Source organism: Vulpes lagopus, chromosome 1 (assembly GCF_018345385.1).
Source record: "Vulpes lagopus strain Blue_001 chromosome 1, ASM1834538v1, whole genome shotgun sequence".
NCBI lineage: Eukaryota > Metazoa > Chordata > Mammalia > Carnivora > Canidae > Vulpes > Vulpes lagopus.
Window position 1 is genome coordinate 51,699,002 of NC_054824.1, and position 18,400 is coordinate 51,717,401.

At 39.5% G+C, this 18,400-nt stretch overlaps 1 protein-coding gene across 1 annotated transcript in view; it reads right to left on the reverse strand.

The window, feature by feature from the left end:
* The window catches only part of LRRC1 (leucine rich repeat containing 1), a 130,103-nt gene continuing 111,703 nt past the window's right edge, over positions 1-18,400 (reverse strand). The window contains exons 11-14 of the mRNA XM_041773353.1: positions 12,564-12,679; positions 5,094-5,266; positions 3,683-3,819; positions 1-1,678 (exon numbers count right to left, since the gene is read on the reverse strand). Coding sequence (XP_041629287.1) covers positions 1,520-1,678; positions 3,683-3,819; positions 5,094-5,266; positions 12,564-12,679 — 585 coding nt within the window. The 3' untranslated portion in view covers positions 1-1,519. The remainder of the gene's footprint in view (positions 1,679-3,682; positions 3,820-5,093; positions 5,267-12,563; positions 12,680-18,400) is intronic.

Consider the following 18,400-nt stretch of genomic DNA (forward strand, 5'->3'; position numbering starts at 1 on the left):
AGTAGTTTAGATATTTAATGGATGGGAGCGCATTGTCAAAGAATCAGCTAACTTGCCACCATCTGAACATACAAGGTGATAATTAATTTTAAAAAGTTGTATGGTTAATTCCAGGGTGATTTTATTTCACAGAGAGAAAACAAAAAACCAACAATATCATGATTTTCCTAGATACCACATAGTGACTGGCACTTTTCATTTCTCTTTTATGACATTATACAAAAAAAAAAAAAAGGAAAGAAATCAATAGAAACACCAAAACATACCCCCATGCCCCTTAAATTAGCAGATTTAAAATTAAAACTTGAAGCAAGGATTTGTTATACTTTGATTCAAACTCTATTTACAAATTAAATTGCACTTAACAAAGATAGCAAACATTTCTAATATGGTTATTTTGCTTTATTGTGGTTTTATATCAATATAAAACTTTTAAAGCTTTCTTCAATAAAAATCATACTTTCTTTTGCAGTACATAATTCATTTATCAATTGAATTTCTATACCAGTTTCCTCCTGTTGTGCTTTTCTGCTCTATTTTATTTTACAAATGGCATATACCTTCCAAGCAGGTACAATCAGACACTGCACTCATTCTAAGAGACTCACTCATTAAAGAGTTAAAGTGTAAGAAACGAAGTATTAGCAGTCTAATCCTTTGGTTCATCCTTTTTTTTTTTCTTTTTTCTTTCTTTTTTTGTTTTTTACAAAAAAAAAATCAACTCATAAAATGTACAAATTGGTGATAACTCTTCTTTTTGGTTAAAAACAAATCCACCAGGTACATTACTGGTTAAAATCCAACTGGCTTTAAAAGTTCCACACTCCTAGTCTCTCATCTCACTGCTCAAGGATGCCACTGTGTACAACTGGTTTGACATGATTCAGGAATACAGTAAGGCACAAGTGGATGGTACAAGTGATAACAAATACTTTAGGACTGTTGCTTATTTTTTTTTTTGTCTGCACAAATACTAAAATATGTACCGTTTCCAAGATAAAATAACAAAAAAAGAAATACACTTTTTTTTTGCTATGAAATACCTATACAAAATTTTTAAATGTACACTATCTGAGCTGCCAAAAAGATTTTTTTTAAAGAATCAATTATTCCCCGTACATAAAACACTGTCTCATCAGTAGGTCCAAGAGGAGAACTTGAGCTCAAAATGTCCCAGCACTTTATGGGGGTGGGGGAGGAGGATAAACACATTTCCCCTTCCTGCGCTCCCTCACCCCAACATACGACAGAAGCAAAGGTCAGCTGTTGACAGTAGTGTATTCTACTCCGACGAAGGACTGGAGGTCGGGGGACGAGGCGGCTCCCGGCGGGCGGAGGGGCCCCTTAAGGCACTTCCGTGGGTGAGCAGCGGCCCAGCGCGCGGCCCGGCCCGGGGCAGCGACGCGCAGGTGCCCGCGTGCCGGGGAGACCGAGGCGCGCCAGGCTCCCGGCCAGGCCAGCAGACGGGGCGTCCGGACAGCAGGGGGAGACGCGGGAGGTAAAATTCGGAGGTGAAGTTCTATACAGAAGTGGTCACTCGGTCAATGGCGTGGTTGACCTCGTTTTTGTTTGAATCCAGTCCTTTAGCAGCATTCATGTCGTTCCGCAAATTCTCCACCGTCTTTTTCATGTTCTTCAGCTCTCCTGGGTGCGGGGTGGCCCTCCGCAGGAGCGTCCTCTGCAAACAAGCAGGGCAGTGAGTGTTTGGGGGTCCGCAGGAACTCTTTCTAGCGAGCTCCAGGGCGGGGGCGCTCGGGGTTGCAGGAGCGCAGGAGCTGGGAGTGGCGGAGAGGTGGAGCTCTGCGCGCGTACCTGCGGCTCCCTGGCAGGTAGCGGAACACGCAGCGGTCCTGCGTAACCTACCTACTCCGCACAGAGGGGTCACTTTCAGAATAAAGGAATGCTTCGTAAAATGTAAGATTAGTGGAAGATAAAAATGAAGTTCCGTGAAGGACAAGGAAAAGAAGATTTTTTTTAAAAAAAAGATTTTATTTATTCATGAGAGACAGAGAGAGAGAGAGACAGAGAGACAGAGACACAGGCAGAGGGAGAAGCAGGCTCCATGCAGGGAGCCTGACATGGGACTCGATCCTGGGGCTCCAAGATCACATCCTGGCGGGAAGACAGATGCTACACCGCTGAGCCACCCAGGGATCCCCAAGGAAAAGAAGATTTTTAAGATTGGTGAAGTGGGGTGTGGAGAAAGAAAATGATTGGGGGCGGGGGGGGGGTATTCTAATCTAAAATCACTGCAATGGAGCAGCCCGCGTGGCTCAGTGGTTTAGCGCCACCTTCAGCCCAGGGCGTGATCCTGGACACCCAGGATCGAGTCCCGCATCGGGCTCCCTGCATGGAGCCTGCTTCTCCCTCTGCCTGTGTCTCTGCCTCTATCCCTGTGTCTCTCACGAATAAATAAATAAAATCTTAAAAAATAAAAATAAAATCACTACGATGGCCTACTACTACCCCAAGTGGTTCTGGCTTCCTTCAACCCTGGAGGCACGGCTCTGGAAGGAAAAGGGAAGCCAGAGAGAAGGGCTTCTTTTCTTACTTTGCTGCTGGGTGTGTTATTCATATTACCTACAGAGTTCACATTCTCTGCAGAGGCCACCGTGCTGGAAGTGAAGTGACAGGGTAGAGACAATCTTCAACAGCTGTATTATTTGACATGTCACAAGCTCTCTGGCTCATAAGATGGCATTTATGTCTTGTAAATGGCCTGTCCAGGAGATTCAGGAGGAGCTTCAGGTAGGTTAACATGACACTGCAAGGGCGCTTTTGAAGCACTGAAGGAACTGGTGAAATCCTCACCATCAGGCAAGCCACCTGGTAAGCACTGAGCACTCATTTCTCCTGAAGTCACTTTGTCGTGCCTAACTCCTATTCTGCACTCCCCTACCGTAAACTGGGAAAATCCCACTGGGTGACAGCTGGAATCACAAAGACCATGGGCAATCATTTAAAAGCCTCTCTTTCCTTTGGGGGCTGCGGGTACTCCCTCTAAGCTCTGCTTATGAAAATTTCAATTAGTGCAAGGAGTTTAAGAAGCCAAAGTCAACTTGTAGTAAGATTTCAAGAGTTGTCACTGACTCCTGGAGACATCAGCAGTCCAAGAGGCATGTTTTAAAGTGTGGATGGAGTAAGGCTAAGTAGTACTTTCAAATCTATTCCTGATGTTTGGATGAAAACTTATAACTGAACCTAGCTAACATCACAAGCACTCTGCCTGAGGGTGAAGAGAAGAATGATTCCATGAAGGAAAGAGAGAAGTACAGCTCTGCAAAAGGCAAGCCAAGTCACACTGTGAAGTGTGAATGGAGTTAATGCCGTACACCTCTAAATGGAGGTGAGGAAGAGACTTCACTCACCTACAACAACAGAAACAGAACAAATTCCTAATCAGTTTACTGGAGGTGAGAAGGGCCACTATCACAAGTAAAGAACAAGAGTATAAACTATTCAAGCCAAAGAACCCAAAAGTTCCATTTGCTTTATATACATTTGGTGAATTAGTACCTAGACATACCTCGTTTTGTCTTCTAAAAAAAATTCACATGCTGAAGGCAAAGCAGAAAACAGACAATTCAATATTAAAAGAAATCCATATTAGGTGCCACTCTCGATCTTGGAAGGCTTTTAAATTTTGAATTTCTAGGGAGGCCAACAATCTCCAATTCCATACCGTTTCATTGTCTTCATCATCTCTCTCATCTTCCAAAAAACGGATTGCACTGACTCTGTTCACCGCACGCTCATTCCAGGCCTCATCAGGGACATCGCTCACCAAGCTCTCCAGTGCCCCACAGCGAGGCAGGTTCTCTGTCACGAAAAAGACCACAGCAGCTTGGAACTCGGGTTTGTGTGACTGGTACATACCCCTGCACCTTCACAGGTACTTTACCTAAGGTATTCACCTAAATGCTATCTAGTATTTCAAAAAATTCAAAACAAAAAGAAAGTCTGAGATAGGGTTAACCTTTCTTTTCAATGATTCTACTTGAGATCATATAAAATAGGTGTTAATGTTTAGTATTTCATTACAAAATGTCATAATTTATAGAATCCTTTTTCACAATTCTTTTCTATACACTAACTTTAAAAACTTTCTCATGAGGGGCACCTGGGTGGCTCAGTCGGCTGTGTCTGACTCGATCTCAGCTCAGGTCTTGATCTCAGGGTCGTGAGTTCAAGCCCCACCTTGGGTGTGGAACCTACTTAAAAGACAAAACAAAAAACCTTTCTCATGACACTGATGTGGCTGCACATATTGGACACTAGTACTTTCCTTGGTAACACATTCTGTTTTTCCCTTGGGGTCTTAAAAGCTCCTCTAACAAAGCTGGGATTGGCAAAGGTTGCTGAGGGGGGCCCTTCCATGTAGGAGGCTCCTGTTCTCCCAGAACACCCTAGTTCTCTTTTAGCAAAACTGGCTCTCAGCAAATATTTCTAATAGCAATTTAATGTTAGTGAATATTTTAAAAAACCACACATAATTTACAAAACAAAGGTACAATGACTTAAAATAACAGATTGGCTTAAAAACTGTTTGTCAGTGGGGGTGCCTGGGTGGCTCAGTTGGTTAAGCATTGATTTTGGCTCAGGTCATGGTCTTAGGGTCATGAGATGGAGCCTCAGTCAGGCTCTGTGCTTAGTAGGGAGTCTGCTTGAGATTCTCTCTCCCTCTGCCTCTGCCCCTCCCATTCGTGCTCTCTCTAAAATAAATCTTAAAAAAAAAATTGTCAGTTGTGTTCAATATTAATCAGTCATTCATCAAAATCTAAACCATCAGTTTGGATTTTATGGGACTCTGTCAACTTTTTAAAGAGTACTTGTAATTCCAGCCTTAGCGATAACTCAAACCCAAAAGGCTGTTTAAGGAATTTCAGATATGATATGCAGGTATGAGGGGTACTTTTTCTATGAAGGTGCAGAGGTACGTACCTTCCCAGAGGAGACCCACAATGACCTCACCCAGGCTGGCTGTAGGGGCACATTAGACAAACCACAGACACATGTGTGACCAAGCAGTCTTATGGATAGGTATTAGCTCCTACTAATTCTCATACCCATGTGAGTATTGTTCTTAATTTCACCTTGGCAAGTGGGTTCAGAAGGCAGCTGAGGAAGCAAGACACAGGTCAAAATCTTCTCTCCAGTGGTATGGTCTGTGTCCGTCTGGAATGTGAGCAGAGGCTGGGACTGGTTGTCAGACAACCATAAAGCCTTCAGCTTCAAGGCAGTCAGGGATAAAGGGAGATGTAACAGCCTAATTTAAAACAAAAGGAGACATCAAGGTCTCAGATTTTACAATTATATCAATTCCTATCAATACAGACAGAAAAAAAAAAAAAAAGAATGACAAAGAACTTCCTGGGATTGGATTCAACATGGAACAAGATGCTGTGTTTATAGTAAGATCCAAGGTGTACTCTTTGTGAGCAGACTCCTCAGTGGGTCACCATGCTTCCCTCTTCTGCTGTCAACTTTCTCATTAGCACCTCTGGCCACAGGGCAAAACATGAGGGCATTACAGAGCACATGATTCAGCCTTGCACTAGGAGGTTTCCATTTAAAGAGGGAAAAAAAAGCCAGTGTGACTGGGGAAGGACCTAGAAGTAGGTGTCCTTACTGAGTCAGTGGCAACAGCCTCACCGACGACGATGAGGACCTGTTTCCAGCTGCACTTGGCAAATCAGGAAGAGCCGAAGGAGATGCCTGGGGTGCTAAAACATTTCAGTGGCAGTGATAATAAAGATCAAAAAAATTTTCTTCATGCACTGCATTCTCTTTCTCTAAGGAGATTATTTTAGGTATCCATTTTAAACTTGTATCTTCTAGTTTCTAGAAGCTCCCACTTCCCCAGACTATGTGATAATTAATGTCCACTTCACATTGTTTCAATTTCAAATGAGATCATATATATATTAAAACACTTTAAAACTTGTAATGTGACACCTAAAGATTAATTTTATGTTTGCACACATTACGGATGGAGTGGCTGTACCCAGTTAACTCTAGTTAACAAAGACCAGTACTTGCCAAAGGTTATGTTAATGCTTCTGCCCTGAGCACATCTGACAACGTTGGTAGACATTTTTGGGAGGTGCTATTGGCATCTAGTGGGCAGAGACCAGGGAGGTTGCATACAATAGCCCCCACCAAAGGATTACCTGGCCCAAAATGCTAACAGGTCTGGGGGGTGAAAAGACTTCTTTAGCAAAACCCAACACTTTATACATGTCTACTCATGCACTACTCTGCGGATACCAGGAATTTAAGGTTTAATGAACCTAAGATTGTATTTTATCAAGTATGTTTACTCTAAGGATGGATGCATGCATTAAATTACAATCTCAGCAGTGACTTCACAAGCTAGACATCATGAGCCGACCACATTCCATGCAGCCACAAGATGAGGCACATTTTCTTAAAAGAAATCCCTGGCCTGTGACTTCCGTAAAAAAAAATCATATGGCAGCATGTGTTGCTGGGGCTCTTTCTTTTACGGACTTGCACACCTATCTCCAGTTTAATACATGCGGGAGACCTACCTATTCATCTTACCAAGAGATCAATACTGCATTATCAGACATAGATGCCATCCTGAATTGACAGGCTTATGAAAATCGATTCTAACTCTATGTAGGGAATACGAAGAGAAGTTGTACTCCAATGTTATTAAACTAATCTAAGTAAAATGTAAGCACAGAATGTTAAGTTACTTTAACAGATCAAGTAAGAATTATCAAAGAGTGCATGGAGAGTGTTAACAACAAATGCATTAACAAACTTTTCACAAGACAAAGTGTTTTACAAAATACTTCCAATATGCTAGTTATGGAGATGACAAAATATTTTCTTTTCCTAAAAATTAGCCCAGCAAAGACTGGCCCCTCCCACACATATGTCTGTGTGCAGTATTGAGTCAGTAGAATTGTACCTTATAGGGGAGTTAGGTTCCAAAGTCAACGCATCCATGAGATCTGCATATGTTAAAGTACCCTTGAAAAGCCTCTGTGTATTGTATAGTACTTTGCAATTAGGGCCAAACCGAGTGAGAAATAAGTATTTTTAAATCCCAGAATCTACTGAGGACAGTGATGGGCTCACACCATGAAGGACGCCCAAGGGATGTGAGGAAGTAGAGGCTTTACAGCTCCCTTTCCTATTCTGAGGTGTTGGGTCTTTGAGAGAGGTAGAAAGTGAAATCTCTTATGCTTATACAACAAATTATTCCTGCCTGCCTCTGCCCAAAAGCTGTCACACATTCACTCAAATGCAAGGAAGTTAAAGACACAGATGTGTATTTGCCAGGCCTGGTGAGAGGGATTTTTTTGAAAGGATATCCTAACACACTGTGAAAGCTTCAAGTACTTTAAATTCTTTTTCATTTTATTGAACAAAATGATAATTCCCTTGAAATCTATTCCTATTTCTTTTTAAAATGTTTAAAGTTTCAGGGTCTTAGGCAAGAAATCTACAGTCAGTATCTCTAGATTTCTTAACCATAGCGTATAAAGAAATCTACAGTCAGTATCTCTAGATTTCTTAACCATAGCGTATAAAGAAAAAAATATTAAGATTTGAAAACTGGCACAGAACACAAATACTCAAACACAATCATTGTACCTTCTCAGAAGAGTAACTGGCTTTGCAGCTAAGTGCTAAAGCAAAGGCATAAGTAAAAGGCTACACAGAGCATCAAAAATAAATAACAGCTTCTAAGGATAACAAATCATATGGTAAAAGTTAAATTACTAGACTCTATGACAACAGATTTTATAAGCACATTCTACCAAGTCATATAAGATTAGTGACTTGTCTAGAACAACAGTTTCCCTATAAAGTGCCAGCTTGAACATGGCTGTTGCCAGCTGAGCACACACCACACAAGTTTGTTGACTAAGTGTCCCATGAAGGGGTGTTCCAGTAGTGTCAAAGACAAAAAAGAAAAAAGCTCTGTTCCCTGCCTTGTCTGTACACAGAGATTCTGCAGGTTGAGCTAACCCTCTCACTGATTCACTGCTGCCTGGGGGGCAGAAAAGACACACATACTCCTCTGTTTCTCTTGAGTGAACCATCCCAGGTAAAAGTGTGTGTGTGTGTGTGTGTATTTTATATATATATAATATATATATAATTATATAATTATATATATATATTTATATATATTTATATATATTTATATATATTTATATATATATTCCTGCTTTTCAGAAGAGTTAAGAATACATTTTCAGTTTATTTTGGTCCCTTCTGTACACTGCAGAATCAACACAAAAACCACAGCCCTATTTGTACATATCTTGCATCTCTATGTTTTATTTAGGACCACATCCCCTCAAAATAAAAAGCCTGTGGTTACTATTTACATCAGTGGTACAGGGACTAAAGCAAATGAATAACCACACCATGAGCTGAGTGTCTCATTTCCAGTTAAATCCATGACCAACTACCCTGAAGTGACCTTCTCTACCTCCTGGACTACTTAGTGACTACACTGTCAAGTTTATTTAACAACTACATGTGGGGTTGTTACTGATTAATGTAATACTGACTTAACCTATAGTTGCATGTTTCTTTTTTTTTTAATTTTTATTTATTTATTTATGATAGTCACAGAGAGAGAGAGAGAGGCAGAGACATAGGCAGAGGGAGAAGCAGGCTCCATGCACCGGGAGCCCGATGTGGGATTCGATTCCGGGTCTCCAGGATCGCGCCCTGGGCCAAAGGCAGGCGCCAAACCGCTGCGCCACGCAGGGATCCCTAGTTGCATGTTTCTTACAACTGAATATTTCATCTTTTATCTTCTACTGGAATTTTTTAGTTTTAAAGTTTTCAAAACTGTTTAAAGATATATAGAGAGAATATAATCAGTGGGGAAATATAAGCAATAAATTGGTATTTTTAAAGGGAAAACCCCCTGTAACCTGAAGCTTCCACTCTTCCCTTAGGGGAATGATTATTAATGTTTTGTTGTACCGCGTAGATATATTGTCTTAAAAGCAAAAATGAGGGGCAGCCTGGGTGGCTCAGTGGTTTAGTGTCGCCTGCAAGCCCAGGTTGTGATCCTGGAGACCCGGGATCGAGTCCCACGTCAGGCTCCTTACATGGAGCCTGCTTCTCCCTCTGCCTGTGTCTCTGCCTCTCTCGCGCTCGCTCGCTCTGTCTCTCATGAATAAATAAGTAAAATCTTAAAAAAAAATAAAAACAAAAATGAAAATTATAGTGTTATGTACTGCCCAACAGTTGCTCTTTTTACTCAGTACTATGGGCCTCCTGTGTCACTACACAGAGTAAGGATCTTACTCTTTAACTGCTTACTATCCCACAGTATTAGCTACACTGCTATGTTGAGCTTTGTCTTTTAATAGTTTTTCTCAGTTTGAGCTATAACTTCCATGTAACACTGTGTAACTCTAAGGTGTATCTGCGATGATTTGATATATTCATATATTCCCAAGTGACTACCACAGTAGAGTTAATACATCCATACAATCACATAATCACCATTTTGGGGGCATGTATATATATATATGTTTGTGTGTGTGTGTGTGTGTTGAGAACATTTAAGATCTATTCTTTCAACAACTTTCAAGAATATAAGGCAGTATTTCTACCTATAGTCACCACGCTATATATACATTAGGTGCCCAGAGCTTATTCATCTTATAACCAGAAATTTATACCCAGTAAGCAATACCTCTTTCTCCTACTCCTAGCCCCTGGTGACTACCATTTTACTCTCTATTTCTAGGAATTTGACTTTCCTGAATTTCACATATGAGATCATATAGGATGTGTCTTTTCCTGTCTGGCTTATTTCACTTTGTGTAATGCTCTCAAGGTCCATACATTTTGTTATAAATAACATGATTTTCTTCTTTCTCGTGGCTGAATATTCCACTATATACATCACACCACATCTTCTTTATCCATTCATCTACTGATGATGTTTAGGCTCTTTCCAGATCTTGGCTACTGTGAAAAATGCTGCAGTGAACAAGGGAGTGCAGATCTCTCTTCAATATCCTGTTCTCACTTACTTTGGCGATACACCAGAAGCGCGATCGCTACAGCATATGGTAGATTATATTTTTAATTTTTTGAGGAACCTCCACACTGTTTTCCCTAGTGGCTGCACCAATTTACATTTCTACCAGCAGGGCACAAGATTCCCCTGTCTCCACATACTTGCCAACACTTATTATCTCTCATCTTTTTGATAACAGCTACTCTAACAGCTATGAGGTAATATGTTTTAATATTTAAATTTAAATCTTTGGATTGTAAAATTCAAAAGTGCAAACTATTTCCACATTGACAGCCACTATTTCTAGGATTTGGTACTACTCTTCCTCAAAGATCCTCAAATACTAGATATTGTGTAACTGGTGGATATTCCTGTGGGAAAGAGTTAAGAATTAAGGAAATGGATTCTGTGTCTAAGGGTAGCTGATAATAAAAGACATCTTCTCTGTTACTGTACTACAAGATTTGATACTTAGTTTCCAAGTGGAATTTTCTAGCTACCCTATCAAACTTGTCAAAAAAAATTTGTGGAAACTAACATGTAGTCTTTCTGTGCCATTTGCTATTTTTATATGCTTGAGAGAAGAGGCAAAAACTTCTGTTGTATGTGGTATAATTTCCCATGGTGTACCACTTCTGCAAGCTAAAAAGCTGACATTATAGCCTTTTATTAGTTTCTACACTAATACTTTAAATAAGTAGTAATTAAATATTACTACTAAGTTTAAAATTTGGTTATGAATCTGTATATACATGGACTAAATGACACATATAACTGACTCAGATGACAGCTATGTGACTACTTTTTAATGGGTTTTTTTCCACCCCAGCCCAAGCATAATAAAAATTTAACTTTCCCTCCTGAGAACTAGAGAATGAGGCTTCACTCATGTGAAAAATAGTTTTCAGGCATCAGAGTCATCTTTCTGCTCAAGAATTAGTGATGTAAATTCATGCTCACCAGTGTGGCAAGAATCTGGGAAGGTTTGGAGTCACAAAGTTTTTACTGCTGGAGTTCAGGGAAGAACCATTCTTCCCAAGCCCTATGCTGCACATGAGACTCAGTCCAGCAGAAAGTCAACATTCAATACAAATTAATCCTGAGTTTCCAGTAGGTCTTAAAATATATCAAGGTCTTAAAAATCTATCAAGATATCCTGAAAGCCTTCACTTGAAAATGGTGAGCTTTTCCTGAGGCCTGCTGAGTCCTGCTATTTCTTAGCACCACTACCTACTATCCATTAGCCAGAATGAAAAATGATGGCTTGTGCCTGACCTAAGTGACCAGCTAATCAGCACTTAGCCCACAATCCCCCAAACACTCTCCCAACTGCTGCTAGCTCTCATTTAAAATCATTGATCATATTTAACTGTATAACACTCAAAAGCATTTTTTAAATTCCTTTTGCGATGTAGCCTGTGATACTAGGCATTTCGAAGTGGCCTACTGTTCACTCTGCAAAACTAACATTTTTAACATTGTCATTCAGGCCACAAATATTTACCAGGCTTTCATCATGTGCCAGGCACTCTGTGGGGATAAATGGTCCAGTGGCACTGATGCCACATCTGACTTCAGGCAACTTTAGATTTAGACAGTTACACACACATAAGCTGGCAATTATCATATGGTGCTGTGAGTGCTATGGTAGGGGTAATTCAAAAAAGCAGGCTCCACACAAAGAAGGCTCCCCACAGAAAATGAAAGCATGAGTGATGAGAGTTAAAAGTGGGAGCCAGAGAAGAGGGTCCCAGGTAGAAAAAATAGCTGGTCTGGGCTCAGGAGAAAGTACATATGCCATCTGAGGTGACAAAAAGTTCACAGAGTGAACTGAGTGAACCTGCCTGAAACAGGTCTATATTCTGCACAGGTGAAGAGAAAGCATATTCCAGAAAGCTAGGGGCAGGCCACCATTGCCTCTGACTTCAGAACTTGAGAAATGGCACCGCTATGACCTTGGCGGATACCATCGGGGTCTCTTCACTTTATTACAGATTATGATCACTTAGTGATTCTGACATTAGCTGGGGATCCCTGTGACAGAAAAGTGTCCCTGAATACAATTTTGTTTACAATTTCAAGTGGTTCCAAATCACCAGCAGAGCACATCAAGACCTCTGCTTAAAATCTAGTTCAAACTCGTTCAAGCTCATCCTTCAGATGAGGAAACTCAGAGGTTCAAGATGACTTATGAAAGCTAGCTATAAAAGCTAAGGTAAAACCCAGCTCTCAGGCACCACTGTTTCTCTTACATCACTATACTGCTGTTCTGGGAAGCATTTCTGCAGAAGCATCTACTTCAAATGGCAAAGTGTCCCGCACTTAGGTCATTCCTGACCTCTTCCACTCCATCCAGATCCATCACTCCTGCTCTCAGATTAACAACTTCCTGGGCCCTTGCTCATTTGACTAATTGGTACATATTCTTTAAGATGGAACAAAGGCAAGATAGCAAAGAAGCATGGCAAAGGTTGGGGTGAATGAACATCTGTGTTTTTCCCTCAAAGAAAGCAAATCCAAACATGCTTACCTGTTCCCTGCCACATCCAGGACATGAAGCTCTGTGGCCTGTGACACCTCCGCAGGTAGCCGAGTTAGTCTATTATCACGTACACAGAACACAGTGAGGCTGCAGCACCCACCAATCTACAATGAGAAAGAAAATATGTCCTTTTTCCAGGTTTTTGTGGAAGATGGTGGTGGGACTGGAGTATCTTGTCAAATGGCATGAGAAGGATGCATAAAATGATATCATATGATTTTAAGTTGCACTAAGACCAACTATGGTTAATTTAAATCAAACAAAACACTAAGTAGTCCAATAAGTTAACAAAAATCTCTGCAAAACATTAAACGTACATATTCTAAATTAAATCAAGAAAATAAATGGTACAGTCTAAAAATCTCATTCTGAAAAGCAAGTCATTTTTCACTGCTATCTAATGCAACTGTATCTTTTAAATATGTAAACTAAGCTAGCCAGGTCCAGACAAATGTTATTTGGTAATATAGTAGATTAAGAATTCTAAATTTCACAAATATGGCCAAGGATGATACACACACACCGCTGGGAAGACCTGCCCATTTATATTAAATCATGTTCCCAGTGTTCTAGTTCATTTCAAAAAACAAAAAACGAAAAAAAAACCAAAAACAAACAGAAAGAAAAAAGAAGAAGAAAAAGAGTTACCAGATAGACAATATAGTACATTAATTTCCACCATACATCTTTTCATTGCTTTTGGTCATTCACAATCTAACTTGGTAAATTCATTATTCATTTTCCTTTGACAAATGCAAAATCAACAATATTTTAGTAAAAACTGAATTCAGTAAATACACACATCAATCTGGTAAAACTTATGCTGGTAGAAGCAAATCAATACCTGCATCCACACCAAATTTGATTACTATTTATTTATTTTTAAAGTAAATGATTCAAAGGTAATTAAGTTTTGTATGAGCCTGGTCTTCAAAAAAGAACATAAGCACAAAAGACCTGAATCATTCTCTTGAACAAACTGGCTACGGTTTGGAAAGCTGAACCAAGGGGGTGGAAAAAATCACTCGATCTCAGACACAACATTCTGCAGGACTCCATACAGTACTACATTCTTCCAGTACTCACTATCCTGACCCAGAGTGACTGCAAGAAAAGGCTTATGAAGGAACCTATTGATGTCTCTCTGACACATGGAAAAATACTCCATAGCTTACCACTTGAAGAGGGGCAGGAGACTTGTATCTTCCAATGATATCTGAATACATTTTATGCCCTTTTCTTTGTATACATGTGTTTAATATATGTATCTATATTAAAAAGCATATTTATGAAATTGCTACATAATTACCTTCATGTACAATCTGATTATATCTTCCCTTAGGAGCTAATATAAAGACTTGAGATAATATATTTAACCCCAGTATTTAACCATAATTGATGTAAAAGAAAAATAAACATAGAAGAAAACACAAACTAACATTTGTCTAAAATGGAAAATCCAGATAGGTAGAAAGGCTTTTAGATTGTCCCCATTATTTCTTAGTATTCACATTTCCCATCCCAGCAGGTGCATTCATTGTCCTCTAAAATATAACATTTTGGTCCCACTGTGTCTTATTTCTTTTTTCTGTCCTCCTAAATCTTGTCAATTGTCCAAAATTACCTAAACATTCTCTATACCATCAAGTCTTCCTTATACCCACTGATTCACTCTCTGTTTCTTTCATAATTATGATTCATACAAACCCTGTGACAGATTGTTTTACTGAATTTGTACATCTAACCAGGATGCACAGCAATAACAGTAACCATCCTATCACCTACCAACTTTTCTCATTAGATATGTTTATACACTTATGTTTATTTACTTACTAGTGAAAGGCTGCTCCTTGAAGTTAATATCTGCTTCTATGCGTAGCAATGAAAACCACAATATTCTTTTTTTTTTTCTGTTAAGAATCACTACAGTGACCTCTCTTAGGTTTTATAAATATAGGGCCCCAGTAGCATGTCCTAAAAGAGATTTGCAACAGGATCTTTGAGGGCTTGGCTTTCTTCCCTCCGTTGAGGAAAGGAATCATAGTTTTACTCAGATGCCCAGAAATATCATGGAAGGAATCAAAACTTTGAATCTTTTGAGGATTGACATGATTATATCTTCTCTGATAAATTGAGATGATCCCAACAAAGATCTACTCATGGGAAGAAATCTCCAAGCATCTTATGGAGCGGAACTCCCTATGACCTATTCTATGTGAAGGGGTATCAGCACTGGGCTCTGGGTTCTGGGGAGGGGGGCGCTGTGTGCCATGTGAAAGGTCCTCCAGGTCAGCATGTGGCTAAGGCTGGACAGCTCCTTAACCTTACCAACCTGGCCTGGCTTTGAAGACATAAGGTTTATCTGTACTCCAGGAAGGTCAAAATAGTGATTCACATACACAACCCTCACAATGGTAAAATAAGCTACTGGAGGGTGTTTATGAGCAGAGACTGCATCATAATTGTGGACACTTTGTCGTGAAGCTACCCCCTGCTCCAGCCACCTGTACCATATCTGTTTTGGGGCCTCAAGACTATACCATGTGAACATTTTCAATTTGATCATGTACATATATTATCTATTAAAAAAACTAACCAACTAATTAAAATGGGTGACACCATTTGCTCTATGTTGCTCTAATAGCTGTTGGAGCAACATAAGTTCTGGACAAGTAAACACCCCTTAAGTTTTGGGGGAGGGGGAAATAATGTGAACTCTCAAAGGGCTGTGTGAGCTATCCACTGTGCTTCAGTCTAATTTACTTATTTTTTCTTTTTCCTTTACCATTCTAATCTTGAATCCATTTGAGATCTCAAGAGGTAGAAAGAAAGCAATTGCATTCAAGAGTCTCCTAGGCACTCTGGGTTGTCACAGCAGGCCAAGGGACCTGCTGATCTCTATTGTCAAGGGTTTAGGAAAACAATGAAACAATGCCAACAAAGAGCGAGTGTTATTGCCCAGTGTGCTGGGGATGCCTTCATCACCCTCAGAGGCATGCGCTGTCCCAAGCAAAAAAAGTCACAGAAACGTCTTTCCAAATCAGCCAGGAAGGCATGGCATGCGCCTTTGGCTTTAAGGAAAGATTATTAAGCATAAAAACCATAACTCAAAAGGCACAGTTCTTCATAGACACCAGAGAGGAATGTGGTGTCCTGGAGTGGATGCTCTGAGATCACAGAGACCTGGGCTGGAACTGAGGCTCAGTCATGTGTTTTGTGGGTTTGAATAAGCTACTTTAACCTAAAGTAACAATCAGGATTAAATTAAACGAAACCACAAATACAATTTGTCACCTATCATAGAACCTGATAAATGTGGCTGGAAAACCAATATGAGTTATTGTCTTCTTTTCAAGAAGTGAAAGTCCCGGGTCCAAATGACAAGTGCAGTCAACCCTTGTGTGCCTGCTGTGTTGTTGGAACTGTGCTGACATTGGTGAGCTCTTCCCACAACACACCTGAACTTAAAAATCTCTCCCTGCCAATGCATCACAGTGACAAAATGACAAAATATCACTGTGCTAAATACTAGGGATAAATACACTGTGACTTTACTGCTAGTGAAGCACTGGTATCAGTTCAGTTGTATATTTTACATATAGTTCGTGTAAATTTCTGCTTTCTCAGGTTCAGGAGGCAGAGTTTACAGGGTTCTTTAGTGATCATCAGGATAAAATGCCTGTATCACTTAGAAATTCTGGGAAGCAGAGTCACTGTTTAAATAACTTATTACCAGTTACGTAGGAAGCTGATATTTTTAAACTTCCTTAAACCACATAATAGCACCTTCCCAGAATACAAGGGGCTGGACTTGGAGAGCTACAGAATGTTAGCTGAGAATCTTTGTTTCACTGGGTTGTGTCTCTTCATTCCAGATGATACCTTCCTTCCCTACTGTTTGGACCTGATTTAACCCATCTCAAGGTCACTGAGAAAATGTTAGGTCAGGTCAGCTGCACTAGGTATGAATTGCCTGCAGGTAACATTACTCTAGATGACATAAGCACATTCAGTGATCCAAAGAGAAAGCCTGTATTAGTCATCTTTGTCTACCTAGATTCCACTTTTTGAACGCCTGCTCCAAGTGTGAAGAAATTTCATTCTCCTTCAGGATCTCCCTTTTAATATTCTATGTAACATAATGAAACCCACATTTCGCTGTGGCAGAAAGGAAAATGTACAAGATGCGAAATCTGGTCAAAATAACAATTTGAGCTGTAATAATACGGTGCGTAATTTTAGAAACCAAAGACTTTTTGCATTTCCCATCATCATCATCTATGGTATATTATTCAAATGTTCCTATTTCATAAATATTTTGGAAATTATGTGGCTTTGGGACTTCCTGAATTGTTGGGCCACTGACATTGAAATATCCATTAATTAGCTATGGCATTCTTCATCTCTAATTATAAAACAGTAAGTTACATTGACTGGAAAATAAAAACTATATATACACATGCATAAAAGCACAATGAAAAAAGTAACTCAGACCAAATCCTACTGCAAAGGCATAATGGGTATTAACATTCTGAAGTACAATCTTTCAGTATTACTGCCATGCATTTGTGATTATACATATACACTTCAATGAAATTAGGACCAACACTATGATCTTTAGCACCTCTGCTTACATATAACATCAGGAACATCCTCCCATGTCATTGTTTCTAAAAGGACTTTTGTTGACCACATAACTATCACTTCACAAATCTCCCACATTACATGCTGCTGCTAATTGGTTCTGCCATTTCTTTCCTGTGTGATCTTGAGCAAGTTACTTCAACTGAATCTGGGTTTCACGGTATCTTGGAAGTTGATAACGACTTATCTACACCTCGCAGAACTGTTGCTAAGATGAGACACGAATATGCAGGAAAGCACACAGTACAGTGCCTGGCACGTGTTAGCTGCCCCAATCCATGTACTTGTTAGCTGCTCCTACATACACATGAAAAATATTCTTGTGCTTGGTTTTCATGTATACCACAACCATGTTCCTAGGATGAAGGCCTGGCAGTGGCACTGCAGAATCCAAAGGGTATGAACACTTTCAAAGGTTTCAATATTTCCATGTTCTCTTTCAGAGAAGACGTAATAATTTATACTCCCATGATAATATGCATTTTCCCGTGCCCTCACCAACATCTGTTACCATTTTTTTTTTATCTTGACAATTTGATAGGACAAAAAGCTTCCTTAACATTTCTGTGAATACTGATGGAGCTAAATTTTCTTTACATCAATAGCCATTTCTATTTTTTTCTTCTCTGAATCACTTATTTATTGTGGTAGGTTCTTTGCTTTAATTTTTGTCTACTTTTCTCTAGTGGAAACATCTTTTTCTCAATGCCCTGGAAGGATTTCAGGTAGAGAAAGAAGAGACCTCTCACATCTATAATGTTGTGTCACCTGGTCCCCAGGCTTCTTGAAGATCAGAAATCTAATTTTTACACAGGCAAATCTATTAACTGTTTTTTCTCTTTTTTTTTCAACTTATTTCCTCTCTCAAGTTTAGGAATGCCTTCTCCATTTTGAAATCCAACGGCCAACTATATTTTATTTTACTATTTTTAGGCTTTATTTGATCTCTTTTATTAATAATCCATTTTAGAATATGATGGAAGTTTACACTAAATTTAATTATAATAAGACTGAAAGCTATTGACAAAACAAATTCTCTATCACCACAGACACTTTTGAAAATCACAATTATTATTTATGGGTAACTAACATTTACAGAGTGCCTGATTTAAATAACAAAAAGAAAAAGAAGCTTTGATGAATGATCTATAAATTTTATCTTATTCGACTGGATAGGTGGG